The sequence below is a fragment of the Dendrobates tinctorius genome, unplaced genomic scaffold (assembly GCF_039654945.1).
Source record: "Dendrobates tinctorius isolate UK_male_01 unplaced genomic scaffold, ASM3965494v1 ptg000163l, whole genome shotgun sequence".
Classification (NCBI taxonomy): Eukaryota; Metazoa; Chordata; class Amphibia; order Anura; family Dendrobatidae; genus Dendrobates; species Dendrobates tinctorius.
The window spans coordinates 6,820,469-6,833,936 of NW_027361830.1; the positions used below are offsets into that span (position 1 = coordinate 6,820,469).

General features: G+C 46.2%; 1 protein-coding gene across 1 annotated transcript in view; it reads right to left on the reverse strand.

Moving 5' to 3' along the window:
* SERPINB5 (serpin family B member 5) overlaps positions 1-13,468 on the reverse strand; it is a 97,005-nt gene that overhangs the window by 22,807 nt on the left and 60,730 nt on the right. Inside the window, exon 4 of the mRNA XM_073550165.1 lies at positions 8,629-8,746. Coding sequence (XP_073406266.1) covers positions 8,629-8,746 — 118 coding nt within the window. The remainder of the gene's footprint in view (positions 1-8,628; positions 8,747-13,468) is intronic.

Genomic DNA, 13,468 nt, shown 5'->3' on the forward strand with positions numbered 1-13,468 from the left:
CCGCATCGCCCACATTCTCAACACAGCTGATTATTGGGTGTACTCCCTCCTAGATCCTCGCTACCGGGACAACTTACAAAGGCTCATAACACCATTGAACCGGGAGCGTAAAATGCGGGAGTACAAGACACACTGGTGCATTCCATAATGTTCTCCATTCCACCCGAGAGCAGTGCTGCTAGTGCTTTACAAAGCAGCTCTGTGCATCAAGACAGTGGAGGAAGCTCTGCACAAAGAGGGAGCAGAGGCAGCGCCTCAGCACAAGGCAAGACCAGTATCACCCAAATGTGGCAAAGTTTTGTGTGCCCGCCACAAATGTCTACACCATCACAGACGGCTCCAGTCAGCAGGAGGCAACGTTTCCGTCAAATGGTGACAGACTACATGTCTTGCCCTCTCAGTGTACTCCCAGATGGCCCTTTCCCCTTCAAGTTTTTGGTCTCTAAGCTGGATACATGGCCAGAGCTTAGCCAGTATGCATTGGAGGTGCTGGCTTGCGCTGCTGCTAGTGTATTATCGGAACGCATCTTTAGTGCCACAGGTGGTGTACTAACAGACCGTCGCACGTGACTATCCTCCGATAACGTTGACCGGCTTACTTTTCTGAAAATGAACAAGGCCTGGATCTCGCCGTAATTTGCCAGTCCTCTTCCAGATTAAATAATTTGTTGGCAACAGTATCCAGGTCTCCTGTTGTGTTCATGTTTCTACCACCTGAACTGTAATCCCTGGGCTCCAACACCGCCAGTTGCTGCTCAGAAGTGCCATCTGCACAGAGAAAAACACCAGCTCCTGTGTTAGTGGGGTTCAGTAAGGCCAGCTGCTCCCCTGCTGTGTGTCCGGCAATATCTCCTGCTCCCTCCACATTCATCCCAACATCAGATATTAAACTTGCTCCAATTAGACCTCAGCCTACTCCATGATTGACCCTGGGCTCCAACAGCGCCAGTTGCTGCTCAGAAGTGCCGTCTGCACAGAGAAAAACACTAGCTCCTGTGTTAGTGGGGTTCAGTAGCGTAGGCTGCTCCCCTGCTGTGTGTCCGGCAATATCTTCTGCTCCCTCCACATTCACACAACAACTGATTTAAAACTTGCTCTGTTGTGAGTTCATTTTCCCCTTCATTACTGAGGCCCGAGGAACTCCCTCTTCTGGTAAAGAAAGGTAGTGAGCCTGATTGTCAAACACCTGAGGCTGATGATTGTGACTGGCTGAGTGGAGTTACGGACTGGATATAATGCTGCCGACGCCCTTCTGACCTGCGGGTGATTTCTCTATGGGATCCTTGGAGACCAGTCTGAATTCCTGCTCCTCCAAAGCTAAGTTTGCTGCTCGGCCTTTTGCTTTTGTGCTTTGACTTTGTTTTTGCTTTGTTTTTCTGGATTTCTGCCATTCCCTGCTGGGGTGTGCTGAATTCATTTAGCTCTGTCTTCTGAAAATACCTGAGTGCTGATTCAGTTTTTGAAGCCTAGCTGCTTCAGGGCCTTTTTCATATCAGCTGGTTGGCTTATGTCCTTGATAGGGTTTTGGCAGATTGCAGACAGCAGCCTTCCTGTCCTTTCCTATCTAGGTAGTTTTGGGGCCCCGTCTTTGCTCAGTCTATCTTTCTGTCTGTGTTAGTATTTTCATCTTGCTTCACCGTCATTATATGTTGGGGGCTGCCTATTGCTTTGGGGTCTGCTCTGGGGCAGTTTAGATTTCCCCTTTCTTTCTTTAGGCCTATGTATTTCTCCGGCTGTGATCGAGGGGTCTAGGGCATTGTAGGAACCCCCCACGGCTACTGCTAGTTGTGTTGATAGGTTCAGGGGTCTGCAATCTGATAGTTGCCAACTTCTCTGGTTTTCTGGACTTAGCTTGTATTTCTGCTTTTGCCTCCTACGGTGACTCATTCATAACATTGCTCCAAATAGGCCTCAGCCTACACCATGATTGACCCTGGGCTCCAACACCGCCAGTTGCTGCTCAGAAGTGCCGTCTGCACAGAGAAAAACACTAGCTCCTGTGTTAGTGGGGTTCAGTAATGTCAGCTGCTCCCCTGCTGTGTGTACGGCAATATCTTCTGCTCCCTCCACATTCATCCCAACATCAGATATTAAACTTGCTCCAAATAGGCCTCAGCCTACACCATGATTGACCCTGGGCTCCAACACCGCCAGTTGCAGCTCAGAAGTGCCGTCTGCACAGAGAAAAACACTAGATCCTGTGTTAGTGGGGTTCAGTAATGTCAGCTTCTCCCCTGCTGTGTGTCCGGCAATATCTCCTGCTCCGTCCACATTCACACAACATCAGATATAAAACTTGCTCCAATTAGGCCTCAGCCTACACCCTGATTGACCCTGGGCTCCAACACCACCAGTTGCTGCTCAGAAGTGCCATCTGCACAGAGAAAAACACTAGCTCCTGTGTTAGTGGGGTTCAGTAATGTCAGCTGCTCCCCTGCTGTGTGTCCGGCAATGTCACCTGCTCCCTCCACATTCACACAACAACTGATTTAAAACTTGCTCCAAATAGGCCTCAGCCTACACCATGATTGACCCTGGGCTCCAACACCGCCAGCTGCTGCTCAGAAGTGCCATCTGCACAGAGAAAAACACTAGCTCCTGTGTTAGTGGGGTTCAGTAACGCCAGCTGCTCCCCTGCTGTGTGTCTGGCAATATCTCCTGCTCCCTCCACATTCACACAACATCACATATTAAATTTGCTCCAATTAGGCCTCAGCCTACACCCTGATTGACCCTGGGCTCCAACACCGCCAGTTTGCTGCTCAGAAGTGCTCTCAGCACAGAGGAAAACACTAGCTCCTGTGTTAGTGGGGTTCAGTAATGTCAGCTGCTCCCCTGCTGTGTGTCCGGCAATGTCTCCTGCTCTGTCCACATTCACACTACTACTGATTTTAAACTTGCTCCAATTAGGCCTCTGCCTCCACTCTGTCTCTAGTATTTACCCTGGGCTCCAACACCACCAGTTGCTGCTCAGAAGTGCCGTCTGCACAGTCAACACTTGCTCCTGTGTTACTGGAGTTCAGTAACATCAGCTGATCCCCGGCTGTGTGTCCGACAATTTCTCCTGCTCTGTCCACATTCCTACTACTAGTGTTGACTGTGCAGACGGCACTTCTGTGCAGCAACTGGAGGTGTTGGAGCCCAGGGTAAATACTAGAAACAGAGTGGAGCCAGAGGCATAATTGGAGCAAGTTTAATATCAGTAGTAGTGTGAATGTGGACAGAGCAGGAGACATTGCCGGACACACAGCAGGGGAGCAGCTGACATTACTGAACCCCACTAACACAGGAGCTAGTGTTTTCCTCTGTGCAGAGAGCACTTCTGAGCAGCAACTGGCGGTGTTGTAAACTACAACAGATATTAATCTTGATCCAATTAGGCCTCTAGCTCCACTATGTTTGTAGTATTAACCCTGGGCTCCAACACCGCCAGTTGCTGCTCAGAAGTGCCGTCTGCACAGTCAACATATGCTCCTGTGTTATTGTTATTGGGGTTCAGTAATGTCAGCTGACCCCCAGCTGTGTGTCCGGCAATTTCTCCTGCTCTGTCCACACTCACACAACTACATATTTTAAACTTGCTCCAATTAGGCCTCTGTCTCCACTCTGTTTGTAGTATTTACCCTGGGTTCCAGCACCGCCAGCTGGTTCCCGGCAGTGTCTTTGGCATGGGTACTCCCTCCTGCCCAGCCTGGTTCCAGCACGCCAGCTGTTTCCGGGTAGTGTCAACGTCACTTTGCCTCCAAATCTTTGTCCTGTCGTGTTGCGGTCGGGTTAACCGACTCTATGGTGCCTGCAGTTTAGGTGCTTCCTATGTGGGCTGCGTGATCTGGCAATAAAGGCTGGTTCCGTAGTGCCAATAGGACAAGCACCCCCTGTAGGACTGTGGGTTTCGGTAACTGCGGCTGGCTCGCAGCTTTGCAACGTTGTTTTTCAGGGGTACCTTCTGCTGCCCCTCTGGGTTCCAGCACCGCCAGCTGGTTCTCGGCAGTGCCTTTGGCTTAGGTGCCTCCTTCTCAGTATCCGAGTTCCAGCAACGCCTGCTGGTCCTTGGTAGTGCTTTCTAGCACAGGTACCTCCTCCTTAGTAACCGGGTTCCAGTACCATCAGCTGGTCCTCGGTAGTACCATTGGCTCTTGTTCCTTCTGCTGCCCCTCCGGCTTCCAGCACCATCAGCTGGTCCTCGGTAGTTCCATTGGCTCTTGTAGCTTCTGCTACCCATCCAGGTTCCAGCACCATCAGCTGGTTCTCGGCAGTGTCTTTGGCACGGGTACTCCCTCCTGCCCAGCCTGGTTCCAGCACGCCGGCTGTTTCCGGGTAGTGTCAACGTCACTTTGCCACCAGTACGTTGTCCTGTCATGTTGCGGTCGGGTTAGCCGACTCTATGGTGCCTGCAGTTTAGGTGCTTCCTATGTGGGCTGCAGGATCTGGAAATAAAGGATGGTTCCATAGTGCCAATAGGACAAGCACCCCCTGTAGGACTGTGGGTTTCGGTAACTGCGGCTGGCTTGCGGCCTTGCAACGTTGTTTTTCAGGGGTACCTTCTGCTGCCCCTCCGGGTTCCAGCACCGTCAGCTGGTTCTCGGCAGTGCCATTGGCTCTTGTTCCTTCTACTGCCTCTCCGGGTTCCAGCACCGTCAGCTGGTTCTCGGCAGTGCCATTGGCTCTTGCTCCTTCTGCTGCCCCTCCGGGTTCCAGCACCGTCAGCTGGTTCTCGGCAGTGCCATTGGCTCTTGTTCCTTCTACTGCCCCTCCGGGTTCCAGCACCGTCAGCTGGTTCTCGGCAGTGCCATTGGCTCTTGTTCCTTCTGCTGCCCCTCCGGTTTCCAGCACCATCAGCTGGTTCTCGGCAGTGCCTTTGGCTTAGGTGCCTCCATCTCGGTATCCGAGTTCCAGCAACGTCTGCTGGTCCTTGGTAGTGCTTTCTAGCACAGGTACCTCCTGCTTAGTAACCGTGTTCCAGTACCATCAGCTGGTCCTCGGTAGTGCCATTGGCTCTTGTTCCTTCTGCTGCCCCTCCGGGTTCCAGCACCGTCAGCTGGTCCTTGGTAGTTTCATTGGCTCTTGTAGCTTCTGCTACCCATCCAGGTTCCAGCACCGTCAGCTGGTTCTCGGCAGTGTATTTGGCATGGGTACTCCCTCCTGCCCAGCCTGGTTCCAGCACGCCAGCTGTTTCCGGGAAGTGTCAACATCACTTTGGCACCAATACGTTGTCCTGTCGTGTTGCGGTCGGGTTAGCTGACTCTATGGTGCTTGCAGTTTAGGTACTTCCTATGTGGGCTGTGGGATCTGGCAATAAAGGCTGGTTCCGTAGTGCCAATAGGACAAGAACCCCCTGTAGGACTGTGGGTTTCGGTAACTGCGTCCGGCACGCGGCCTTGCAACGTTGTTTTTCAGGGGTACTTTCTGCTACCCATCCGGGTTCCAGCACCGTCAGCTGGTTTTCGGCAGTGCCATTGGCTCTTGTTCCTTCTGCTGCCCCTCCGGGTTCCAGCACCGTCAGCTGGTTCTCGGCAGTGCCTTTGGCTTAGGTACCTCCATCTCGGTCTCCGAGGTCCAGCAACGTCTGCTGGTCCTTGGTAGTGCTTTCTAGCACAGGTACCTCCTGCTTAGTAACCGTGTTCCAGTACCGTCAGCTGGTCCTCGGTAGTGCCATTGGCTCTTGTTCCTTCTGCTGCCCCTCCGGGTTCCAGCACCATCAGCTGGTTCTCGGCAGTGCCTTTGGCTTAGGTGCCTCCATCTCGGTATCCGAGTTCCAGCAACGTCTGCTGGTCCTTGGTAGTGCTTTCTAGCACAGGTACCTCCTGCTTAGTAACCGGGTTCCAGTACCATCAGCTAGTCCTCGGTAGTGCCATTGGCTCTTGTTCCTTCTGCTGCCCCTCCGGGTTCCAGCACCGTCAGCTGGTTCCTGGCAGTGCCTTTGGCTTAGGTGCCTCCATCTCGGTATCCGAGTTCCAGCAACGTCTGCTGGTTCTTGGTAGTGCTTTCTAGCACAGGTACCTCCTGATTAGTAACCGTGTTCCAGTACCATCAGCTGGTCCTCGGTAGTGCCATTGGCTCTTGTTCCTTCTGCTACGCCTCCGGGTCCAGCACCGTCAGCTGGTTCTTGGCAGTTCCTCAGCCTTCTTGTACCTTCTGCTACATTTCCAAGTTCAAGCTTTTTGAAATGGTTTTTGGTAATCACTCTGGATCTACCTGACGACGACCCTGAAGACCACCCCAAAGAAGACCAAAAAGATGACCCTGTAGTAGATGACCAAGAGGACAAAGAACATGAAGACAACCACCAAGATACAGAAGACCAAGAGACAGAAGACCAAGAAGCAGAAGAACAAAAAGCAGAAGAACAAAAAGCAGAAGAACATTGAGCATAAGACTAAAAATCAGAGCAAAAGATATTATCTAAATTATAAGCAGAAGAAGACTAAGCAGTGTATGGGGGTGAGTCCGTTCCTCCTCGTGGTGCCCCTGGAAAATGCCTGCTGCTGCAGGCCAAACTGAACGCGGACAAATCCTGTTGTAAATCTTTTGTGACAGGCAGAACGGAAGGTGTAATCTTCAAACTTTTATACATAACAACTACAGGAATGCCTGTCACAAATAAGAATATGATGAAGAAGAATAGGAAGAAGATGAAGAAGTAGAATATGAATAAGAATAATAGTTGAATAAGAAGAATATGAAGAATGTAAAAAAAAAAAGAATTGGAAGAAGGTGAAGAAGAAGAAGATGAATAAAGTGAAGAAGAAGTTGATGAAAACAATGCTGCTGCTGCTGCTGAGGATCATGAAGGAGAAAATGTGGGAGAGTAAAAAAGAAGGTGAAGAGCATGGAAGTAGTGAAACATACATATCTGACAAAATATAACAAAGGTTAACATAGTCAATATCTTTGTAACTCCGAACGTCTTAAAAAAAAAAAATTATTCCTGCTATTCCATTTGATTGGGCTAAACCTCTATGCCTTTAATGTCTCCTTCACCTCCCCCAATACATTCTACATTATTCTTAGTTGTTTTTCTTCATGTAGAAATAACCTACAAGGAAAGAAAGGGTTTATTTTATTTCCGATATTTCTGTCCCATTGACTTGCATTGGTTTCCTGTATCGGAATCGGCGATATCCGATACTTTTTGGGTATCGTTCCGATCCAATCCGATCCGATATTTCACGATATCAGAAGGTATCGCTCAACACACTGCTCCTGAGTAGTTTGGGAGTTGTATTGGGTTTTTTTCTTAAAATTACCATGCAGTTTACTGTTAATGTTTATAAATTATGATCTCTATCAAGGGGGAGTTACTCAGAGGTTAACACTGAAGATCAACCTAAAGTCATTGTCCAAGAGAATTCTGTGAGACATGCCAATTGGTAAACACCATAAAAATTATGAAAAAATTAATAAACACATATCTCTGGAAAAGTATATGAGATTTGAAGAAAAAAGAAAATGCAATACTCAGGGGAGCAGCGGGAATAAAAGCACCAAAATCTTTTGACCTAGTGATATGGTCTCTTAAAATACAATGCAGAAGATATGCGGGCTGTCTAGCTATTGATATGAATGGCAATTATTGGTAAGAAATGTATGCAAATACTAATAGCCTCCAAGAAGGCAGAGAAATCAGCCCCTTCTCCAAAAACCAGATAAGGAGCCCGTAGTTCTGTTCATATCTCTATCAGATTTAACATGAGGAATTTCACTGCATTCAGAGAAATGTTCTTTTTTTGATTGACAGACACCACAATGGGACTGTGATGGACTCCATTGGAAATTACTAGTGTCGGGCTATGACAGCATCTCTCATATAACATACTTGGCAAAATGTCATGGCTTCCCTTATAAAGAGAGGTCATGATGCAAATGTGATAATCGCCTTATCAGTACTAGAGATGAGCGAATTTCGACGGCTCCCTCCTTATTTGGCAAGCTATAGCGCTTACCGAAGAAGCTGCAAAGGGAACCCGGATACCTGGAGCGCTCCGATAATCAGCTGTTCTGAGCTGCAGCAGCATGTGTCGCAGCTGTGTGACAGTCACAAAACAGGTATCCATGTATCCGGGTTCCCGATGGAGCTACTTCGGTAAGCGCTATAGCTTGCGGAATAAGGAGGGAGCCCGATGATGTTCGCTCATCTCTAATCAGTACATATAACCTATATTTTTTGCTCTCTACTCTAAGTATCCAATAGTAAGACTCTGCTTTCAGCAAATTGCCTACTCTCTAATTATAATGAGATCATTTTGCTGACCATGTCTCAGTCTGCACAATAAAGCTGAAAAATATCCATTAAACACAAACTCTTAATGTAAGTGCCCTTCCATAACTGTTCTTTTACTCAGACCACTTAGCACAATACAATAACACACATTTTCCTTTTGGCATAGATCTGAATTTTAGTTTTACTGAATGAAGAGTCAGGCCAAAAAATGTGCAGCAAAGAATGAGATGATAAAAAGATCATATTACAAGACTCGTTAAAGGGTTGATTGTGACTTGTAGGATCGCTACTACCAACAGGTGGCGCTATAGAGTTCAAGTCCTCTTCCTCTCTGAACAGGCAATTTGCATATGATAAAAAAGACTCATTAATGTCAATATGAAAAGTCTTTGAAAGAGGAAACGTACCAACAGTGAGGTCTTTTACAGAGGTATTTATCTGATTTCTGGCTTCTTCTGCTCGGCTTTTAATGTCAATTATTTCTAGTTCGCATGGATAAGGTTTCTTTGTTGAATTTATAAATTCCTAGGGAAGAAAACAATATTTATATGATATTTAATCTTTTTATATCGCCTTTAAAATCTTGACACACAACTCTGCAAAACTTAAAGAGCTTATTGATTATGGAAGAATGGGTATTTTCTTAGATTGGAGAGCACAATGAATAGGTTTTCAAATGAATGGCCTTTCTGTATAATAAATATCAATATTAGATTAGTGGTGGGTCCAATATGGTCACGCGATCAAATATTAAAGGGACCACTACTCATAGATGTTCTCCTTTTGTTGTTTACACTGCACAACTTCGTACATTTTGCATGAAAGGGTTAAAGTGATATCCGTATGACGATGCACATGGACAAAATCAATAGAAAGCCAAATGTATATACAGTATCTTTATTCTTTTAACTGTAGTAGAAATTATATTTCTTAAATTTAAACATATCGTTAAACAGTTTTAGGCCACATTCAGACATGGCAAAGCCGTGGCAGATTATGACCCCGATTCATTATTTGTCATTTTTTTCCTCTTGTATTTTTTTTATACTAGTAGATTCTGTGAAAAATTCCTTAAAATGGGGGAACAATATTTGATGAATTGGTGCAAATTCAAAGATGCTTTTTTTTTTGCCTTATTGTGTCTTTTTAGAATAAGAAGTTACACGATCCCGTCAATAAACTTTAAGATGTTACAAGTTAGTCTCCAAGGTTTTGTGATAAAAAATTACTCTATTTTGAAAAGTCTAAAATGGTCAGTGAATTCGGTTAATGTATCTAGATAATATGAACCATTCCATAATGGCAAAACCAAGGAAACCTCATTAAAAAAAAAGGTGCAGATTAGATAATGAATAAGGTACAAGCAACAAAGTAACTAAAAGAACTCACTCACACTAGCGTATAAATCAAACAAGTGCATTCCAATAAAAAATCGGATTGCACTCAAACCAATGCTATCCAATGAGGCCGTGCAGATCTGGTTACTTTTTCTCAGTTGTGTTAGGCATAAGAAAAAAATTGCAGCTCTACACTGCCTCACCGAAAAACTTTGGTCAAAGAGCAATCGGATTTTTTATCAGATTGCACTTGTCCAATTTACATGCTCGTGTGAGCGAACCTTTAGAACCATTTTTGCTCCAGAAAACAAGATGCTCCTAAGATTGCATTCGTACCAATTTATTCCTATGCTTCTGCTCTCAATAACGTTTTTTTTTTTGCTCCAATTGGATAGCGATAGGACAGAAAAAAAAGCGCAGACTTATACTTATATGGGTGCTTGCGATCTCAATTTAGCATGCAATCGCAGCATGCTGTGTTTTTTTTCCGGTCCTATTGCGATCCAATCGGAGCAGGAACAAAAACACTGAGAACAGAATCATCGGATTTAATTGGTACAAATGCAATCTGATTTTTAATTGGATTGCATTCGTCCAATTTATTCGCTAGGGGGAAGGAGCCCTTAGACTGAAAATACATTCTCTTTTCTTAAAATAATGCCTCAAATTTATGTTACATATCAAATATTTAAAACAAAATCCTTGGCTGTTTATTTTAAGCCACTAGGTGGTGTCTCCAGCACAGATAAATAGAAGCCGTAACAGCTGAATAAAGAATAACTCCATAGTGGCAACAGGAAACAATAGTTTTAAAATATGTGAGCAGTGCTCTGAAAAGAAATAAAATAATATTGACAAATCACATATGTTCAGAAAATATCAGAAAGGGATATCATATATTAACTCCTTTCTGACATCGGGCATACATTTACGCCTATGTCGGATTCCCTCCCTTTGATGTGGGCTCAGGCGGTGAGTCCACATCTTTCCTGGGACATATCCCAGGTGATCCACCTGCGGCTATTAACTTGTTAAACAAACAGCTCCCACAATCCCTCTCGCCTGTCCCTGTATCGGGGCCTATAAATTTAGCAATATTCTAAGGGATACACGCATGTGTGGGGTCGCATGCATTCAGCAAATCATCGCATTAGCTAAGCATCAAGCAAAAGCAGTTATTTCATGGCAGTTAGTCAGGGCAGGAGTCAGGTAAATCACACTTTGTACTCCGTTTTATCCATGTGCTTTATTTCTTTCCTCCTGTGTTCCCTTGCCATCCACATTCACCGCCCCATCCCTCCTCCATCACGACTCATGCACATCAGCCCCTCTATACTTTCCTCTCCCATGTCCAGCTCCCGTGCACTCCTCAACTTCCTGAAAAACCTCAGCCCATCTTGCCCATACACATCACAGAAAAAATATATTTCTTACAATTCCAATAACTGCTTGCTCTTTATCTTCCTACTCCTATTGATTTTGGGGGACATCTCCCCCAACCCTGGTCCACCATCCCCCAACCTCAACCCCTACCCTACCTCATATCGAAACCATACTAATCTTATTAATATTACTTGCACTCCCTCATCTCCCTCTTTCAATTGTGCCCTCTGGAATCCATGGTCTGTATATAACAAGCTTCCTTTCCTGCACAATTACTTTCTGAACAACTCTCTGAATCTGTTGGCCCTCACTAAAACCTGGATCTATGATTCTGACACTGTCTCCCCTGCTGCCATTTCCCATGGTGGCTTACAATTCTTCCATTCCCTGACACCCACAAACAGACTTGATGGTGGAGTCGGCATACTCCTGTCCCCACAATGCACTTTCCACGTCATCCCCCCCAGTTCCATCACTCTCATTCCCTTCTTTTGAGGTCCACACCATCAGGCTCTTCCGTCCCCTCTCCCTCAGAGTAGCGGTCATATACCAGCCCCCATGCTCACCCACCCACTTCCTTGACCACTTCTCAGCCTGGCTGCCGCAATTCATGTCCTCAGAACTCCCAACCCTTATCCTGGGAGACTTCAACATCCCCATTAACAGCCCCACTTCCACATCTGCATCCCAGCTTCTATCACTAACCACTTCTCTCGGCCTCTCACAGCTCTTAACCTCTGAGACACACAAAGATGGTATCACCCTTGACCTGGTCTTTATCTGGCTCTGTTCAATCTCCTACCTAAATAACTCGCCTCTTCCCCTCTCTGATCACAACATTCTCTCCTTCATGCTTACAAATCTTTTCCCACCCCAGTACACTACTACCTACCACACGTTCAGAAATCTAAAAGCCATTAACCCTCACACTTTCAGATTCCCTACACTCATCACTGTCCCCAATCTCCTCTTTTTCCTGTCCTGATCTGGCTGTACATCACTATAGTGACACTCTCAGAAGCACCCTTGACCAAGTAGCTCCCCTCAACCTCAGAACCTCCTAACACAAAGTAAAACAGCCCTGGCTCACATCTCAAATTCGACTTCTCCAGCGATGCTCTAGGAATGCTGAACGCTTATGGAGGAAAACCTGCACACCAGAATACTTCATCCATTTCAAATTTATGTTAAGAACCTATAACTCTGCCCTTCAGTTCGCTAAACAGACCTACTTCACCACCCTGATCTTCTCACTATCCAACAACCCCAAGAAACTTTTTGACACCTTTCACTCCCTCCTAAGACCGAAAGCACAAGCCCCTATCACACACATTTGTGCTGATGACCTGGCTTCCCACTTTATAGAGAATATAGATATCATCCATCAGGAAATAAGCTCCCTACCACTATGTGCTGTATCTCCCATCCCTCCCTGCATTTCACCTGGCTCACTCTGCACATTTGATCCCATCACAGAAGAAGACTCCAGACTCCTCTCTTCTTCTCGTCCGATTACGTGCACTACTGACCCCATTCCCTCACATCTCCTCCAGTCTCTCTCTCCTGTCATCACAACTCACGTAACTTCAATTTTTAATCTCTCCCTCTCCTCAGGCATTTTCCTATCCTCCTTCAAACACTCTATTGTTACTCCATTATTAAAGAAACCCGCCCTCGACCCATTCTGCACAAACAATTACAGACTAGTGTCCAATCTCGCCTTCATCTCCAAACTCTTGGAGCGCCTAGTCTACTCCTGCCTTACCCGTTACCTCTCCACTCACTCACTCCTAGACCCTTCACATTCTGGCTTCCACCCCCTACATTTGACTGAAACTGCACTCATCAAAGTTGCCAATGACCTTCTGACAGCAAAATGTAAAGGTGACCACTCTCTGCTCATTCTTCTCGACCTTTCTGCAGCTTTTGGCACTGTTGACCACCGTTTCCTACTCTTCAGGATCTATCCACTAGGCATTAAGGACAGTGCTCTCTCCTGGTTCTCTTCCTATCTTTTTGACCGCTCCTTCAGTGTTTTGTTTGCTGGCTCCACTTCATCTCACCTTCCGCTCACTGTCTGGGTACTGTCTCTCTCTACATGGCCCCAATTGGACAAACCACCAGCAGATTTGGCTTTCAGTACCATCTTTATGCTGATGACACACAACAATACATGTCATCCCTGACCTTACCCCGCTGTACTAGAGAATGCCAGTGATTGTCTGACCACAGTCTCCAACATAATGTCCGCCCTCTATCTGAAACTCAACCTCTCCAAAACTGAACTTCTTCTGTTCCCACTGACTACTAAGCTCCCTAAACCTGACATTTCCCTCTCTGTGGGTGGCACCATAATAACACCCCAGCAGCAGGCGCGCTGTTTGGGTATTATGTTTGACACCAATCTTTCCTTCACATCCCATATACAATCTCTTGCCTGCTCTTGCCGCTTACACCTAAACAACATCTTTAGAATCCGCCCTTTTCTCACCATGGAAACAACAAAAACCCTTACTGTCGCCTTGAT